Consider the following 4,637-nt stretch of genomic DNA (forward strand, 5'->3'; position numbering starts at 1 on the left):
CCTGCGTTTGCTCTGTGACACTTGGCTGGGTGGTCGTCAATGCATAGTGTCAGTGGCCGTGTTCTGTAGAGGTGTCTGTGTGACAGGCCAGGGAATTGGCCTCCAGTCATGACCCAGATGGGGCAGAGCTGCAGATACCTGGCAAGATAACCGGAAATTCCCTGTCTCATCATCCCCAAGAGCTCAGAAGCAAGTCCAGTGGAGAGTGGACAGCTCAGCCTGTCATGTTAGGGTCTCAAGTCTGGAAGGTCACTCCAGGACAACCGGCAGCCTGACATTATCCCAGGCCAGGCCCCCTGAGGATCGGTCGAGGCTTAAAAACTCTTCAGAGCTGTGCGTTGTCCACGGGTGTGGTTAGGATGGATGTCCACATACCGTAGAAGCAGAGGATGAGACTGGGGGCCTGTGTGCCAGGCCATGGCATGCGGACTTGCTTTCTAAGAAGCGTGTCTTGAAGAAATGCCTCCTGTAGGGTATTCCTGTTGGCGGTGGTGAGAGGGTGCTGTGAGGGAGGAGCCTGTGTTCACCAGGCTGCTGTCATAGAAACAAAAGAGTGGGTAGAGGGCAGTAAGAGAAGGAAGGGCTGGCTTGTTGTGTGGGGAAGGGGTGAGGGGGTAGCAGCTGGAAATGCTTATGATGTTAGTCTATGGGGTGGATGGATGGGTACGTGGGCAGGAGGATGGGTGGATGGATGGATAGATTGATGAGTGGATGGATGAATGGATGGGTGGGTGGGTGGATGGATGGATATATTGATGGGTACGTGGGCAGGAGGATGGGTGGATGGATGGATAGATTGATGGGTGGATGGGCGGATAGATGGCTTGGTAGGTGGATAGGTGGATGGATAGATGGATGGATGGGGCCTTAAGCCTGGGAGGAGACAGAATGCCCTTTAAATCTAAAGGACCTTAGCTGCTTTTGGGGTAGGGAATGGTGTGGGGTGAACAACTTTGGTTTCCAGCATGGTTACAGGTGGTCTGCTGCCTTGGCCTTTATACTAAGGCTGGCAGCTATAACCCAGAGGCTCATGGGAATGCTGGGCACAAGGTCCTAACATTGGCCATCAGAAGTCTTGCCTTTCATTCAGCCAGGAGGCCATCAGCCAACAGGGTGACAGCTGGACCTTACTAATGCCGTGGAGGCAGGCAGTGCACGAAACAGAAATCTGAAATTACCATCTGAAATCACTCCCTCATTCCATCCCCTCATGTAAAGTGCAGAACTGATTGGAAGAAGATGGAATAAGGCAGGGGTCCTCAAACTTTTTAAACAGGGGGCCAGTTCACTGTCCTTCAGACCCATTGGAGGACTGGACTATAATTTTAAAAAAAACTATGAACAAATTCCTATGCACACTGCACATATCTTATTTTGAAGTTAAAAAACAAACGGGGCAAAAACACCCGGCGGGCCAGATAAATGTCCTCGGTGGGCCACATGCGGCCCGTGGGCCGTAGTTTGAGGACCCCTGGAATAAGGCTTCCCTGTGCATAAGCAACTGAACTCATTCTGCAGTGGTCGCTTTGCAGTGTATCCTCCCCGTGAAAGCAGGGATCAGATAGCACAGAAAGACAAGATTACAACCCGGTTCATAAAACTGGACCTACACTTCTTACTGGTGCCTTTCTTTGAAAGCCCACCTCCACCCAGAGCCTCCTGTGACAGGCCTCATTCCAAACCCTCTTGGTTCGCTCATGGGCCCCCTGTGCCCTGCCCTGTACCCTGAGCGAGTCCCGGGGAGGCAGGCGGAAGGGCCTGAACAACGGGTGAGTCCTCCCACCTCCTGATCTGCAGTGGGCTCACTGGATGAGGGGCTTCCAAAAGGTCGTGGAGAAATTCCATAATCCTTTCATCTCACTTTCCCACCAACTCTTCCAAGCCCCTTTGCCTAACTGATAGAGCCAGGAACTTCTCCTGCGAGATCTGCCCAGGGATGCAGACAGAGGTCAGGACTGAGCCTGTGAACGGGCCTGCAGAGCCATGCAGTGAGGACCTTGGAAAGCTTGATTGGATGAGATTGAAGATGAATTGAGGGGAAGCGGGGAGGAGAGCCACAAGAGCATGTGCTGGGCAGTAGGACTAGGTCGCCCCAGCAGGCTTCCACTGGCAGCTTTGATTTCTGTGCAAAACGGACTCCCGGGCAGCCTGCATCCTATTTCGGAATCCCTCAGCCTTCCAGGCACCCCCAGAGGAACAAATTAACCTGCACACAAAGGGAGACAGGAACACCGGGGCTGATGCTTAGTCTGAGAAGTTTCCATCTTCTTGGGAGTCCAGCCCTCTGTTGAAAGCAAAGGAGACCAGAGGGGAGGACGGGGCCTTGACTTGGAGAGAGCACCGCGGAGGGCTGAGGCTGAATTAGGAAGAGAGGGACACAGGGCCCCTTGGGATGGCAGAGGGAGAACATAGGCTGGGTGGCTCTGTGGTTCACCTGGGGATGGCCTTTTCTCTAGGAATGGGTGCTGCGCTGGGGACAGAGAAGGTGGTAAGGTGGCCCAGATGAGGGGCTGTCCCCGTGAGCACATCCAAGGCAGGACAGTCCTTGGGTGAAAACGTTTTCTTCTCTTCCAGCTCCTCGGTGGTCCACGTGCCTGGGGTGAATGATATTCAGTCCTCCTCATCAACGGGCCAGAACATGTCCCAGATCTCCCGACAGCTAAACCAGAGCCAGGTGGCATGGACAGGGAGCCGTCCACCCTTTCCCGGGCAGGTATGAGCATTTCAGAGGATGCTGCCCCAGGGGCCTAGCAGCCTTTCTCTCCCAACTGGGCAGAGCTACCAGGACGTGTTTGCTCTGAGTCTTAGCTCCCAGGACAGGCTGGTGCTTCAAGGTGGAGCTGACCTCCCCGATCCACAGCTAGGCGCTCAAGAGCACTGGCTAGCCTAAGGGCCCTTGAGAACGGGTCCCTAACAGTCTCACCACATCTGACTCCAGCCTCTGGGAAGCTGTCTAGAGGGGCCAGGTTCGCAGACAGGCCCTCCATTGAGAGTTAGGCCCCTCCCCACTCTGGCCCAGGAGTACAGGAGAATCTAATGCTCTGCCAGCCCTTGGGAGGATATGTGCTGATTGGGTTGAAGGTATTCTTGGTACTTATGGTACCAAGGTCCCCTGGCTATGGAAACCTGTCCCCAGACTGGGTTTCTCCAACCAAACCTGCCTACAGTCACATAGCACAATGCCTGCCACCAGCCAGCCAAGAGGCCCCCGGGGAGTCAGTATTGGGCCCAACAGTCACCACCCACTGCCTTTTGCCTCTGCTGAAGCAGTGACTGGCCCAGGGAGCCAGGCATTGATGATGCTTCTGTTTGTTTGATTTTTCCTGGTTTTAGCAAATTCCATCTCAGTCTAGCAAGACTCAGTCATCCCCGTTTGGGATTGGGACAAGCCACACCTACCCTGCCGACCCGTCTTCCTACAGTCCCCTCTCCAGCCCTGCTACCTCCTCACCCAGTGGGAACGCCTACTCCAGCCTGGCCAACAGGACGCCGGGGTTCGGTGAGTGGGGGTAAAGGACGGGAGTCCTGGGAGAAGCAGCCAGGGCAGAAAGCTTTCTGTACAGCCGGAGTTGGGGGCACAACCCTTAGCTCCCAGAGCCCCTGCAGGAGGCCGGCAGGCCATCCATAGCGCTTGTGCTCACTGGCTACTCTGCGGCCGGGGATCCTCCTCAGAGCCTGGGTGCTTCATCCTTGATTTTGTGGCCTGACCTTAAAGGCACCGGGGCTGCATCCCTGTGCTCCGATGTGATTCTAAAGGATCTTTTTTAACCCTTTATAGCAGCTGACAGGGACTTCCAGACCCCCCCCCTGGCCACTCCCCCCGCCCAATCCAAAAAACAAACCCTGAACTTTTGTTTCAAAGAGACTAGGAAATAAATGAGGAGATGGCAGGTTGTGTGCATGAAACACGGTGGAGTTCCCTCACTCACGAGGGACGCACTCCCAGTGAAGAACGCCTGGCTTGGCGTGGTTAAAAAACGTCAAGTCATGAAGGGCTTGTACCCCCACACACACACACACCACCCCACACCCCATCTCTCAAGAGCTCATGCCTTCGCTTATGCCCCGTGTGCCTAAGGAACTCGCAGCATAACCCCCCACGGCCAGGATCCCAGGACAGGTCAGGAGGGACAAACAAAACAAAGGCCTGTGGCATTGATGAGACACCCACGATGGTGCCCGTTTCCTCGCAGGGCTGCAGTGGGTGGCACCCCCTAGAGGGGTTACTGGGCTGTTTCTGGGCACAGCCCATTGGTCAAAGGGAAGCCAAACCCAGACATCTGAATTGCCGGTGAGCAACGTAGAAGGTTCCCTTTGAGCCATCTGTCTGTCATCGTATTAAAAAACACGGTGCCATGTCCCTAGCCAATGACCTGGTGTCCTCAGCCCATGGCCACCTTCTCACCCAGCCCGCGTTCTTGGGGTCCAGCATTTCCATAGCCTTGTGTGGCTCCCAAGCCTGGAATCCTGTCTCCTTGCAGCCTGTCAGTACCCTTGCCTGATTCTTACATGAAACTCAATGGAGAAGCCCAGTTCCCCAGTATCAGGCAGGAGGAGCCCCAGGGCAGGGGTTTCCACTCAGCCAGGCACTCCGTGCAGGGACCACCCGGCACTCTGTGTCCCAGGGGGCCCCCCCA

At 55.3% G+C, this 4,637-nt stretch overlaps 1 protein-coding gene across 1 annotated transcript in view; it reads left to right on the plus strand.

Moving 5' to 3' along the window:
• The window catches only part of ARNT2 (aryl hydrocarbon receptor nuclear translocator 2), a 162,558-nt gene that overhangs the window by 147,604 nt on the left and 10,317 nt on the right, over positions 1–4,637 (plus strand). Inside the window, exons 15-16 of the mRNA XM_004708075.2 lie at positions 2,575–2,713; positions 3,334–3,499. Of these exons, the coding sequence (XP_004708132.1) occupies positions 2,575–2,713; positions 3,334–3,499 (305 nt within the window). The remainder of the gene's footprint in view (positions 1–2,574; positions 2,714–3,333; positions 3,500–4,637) is intronic.

Source organism: Echinops telfairi, unplaced genomic scaffold, assembly GCF_000313985.2.
Source record: "Echinops telfairi isolate 266 unplaced genomic scaffold, ASM31398v2 ScPeMD7_7;HRSCAF=31, whole genome shotgun sequence".
Lineage (NCBI taxonomy): Eukaryota > Metazoa > Chordata > Mammalia > Afrosoricida > Tenrecidae > Echinops > Echinops telfairi.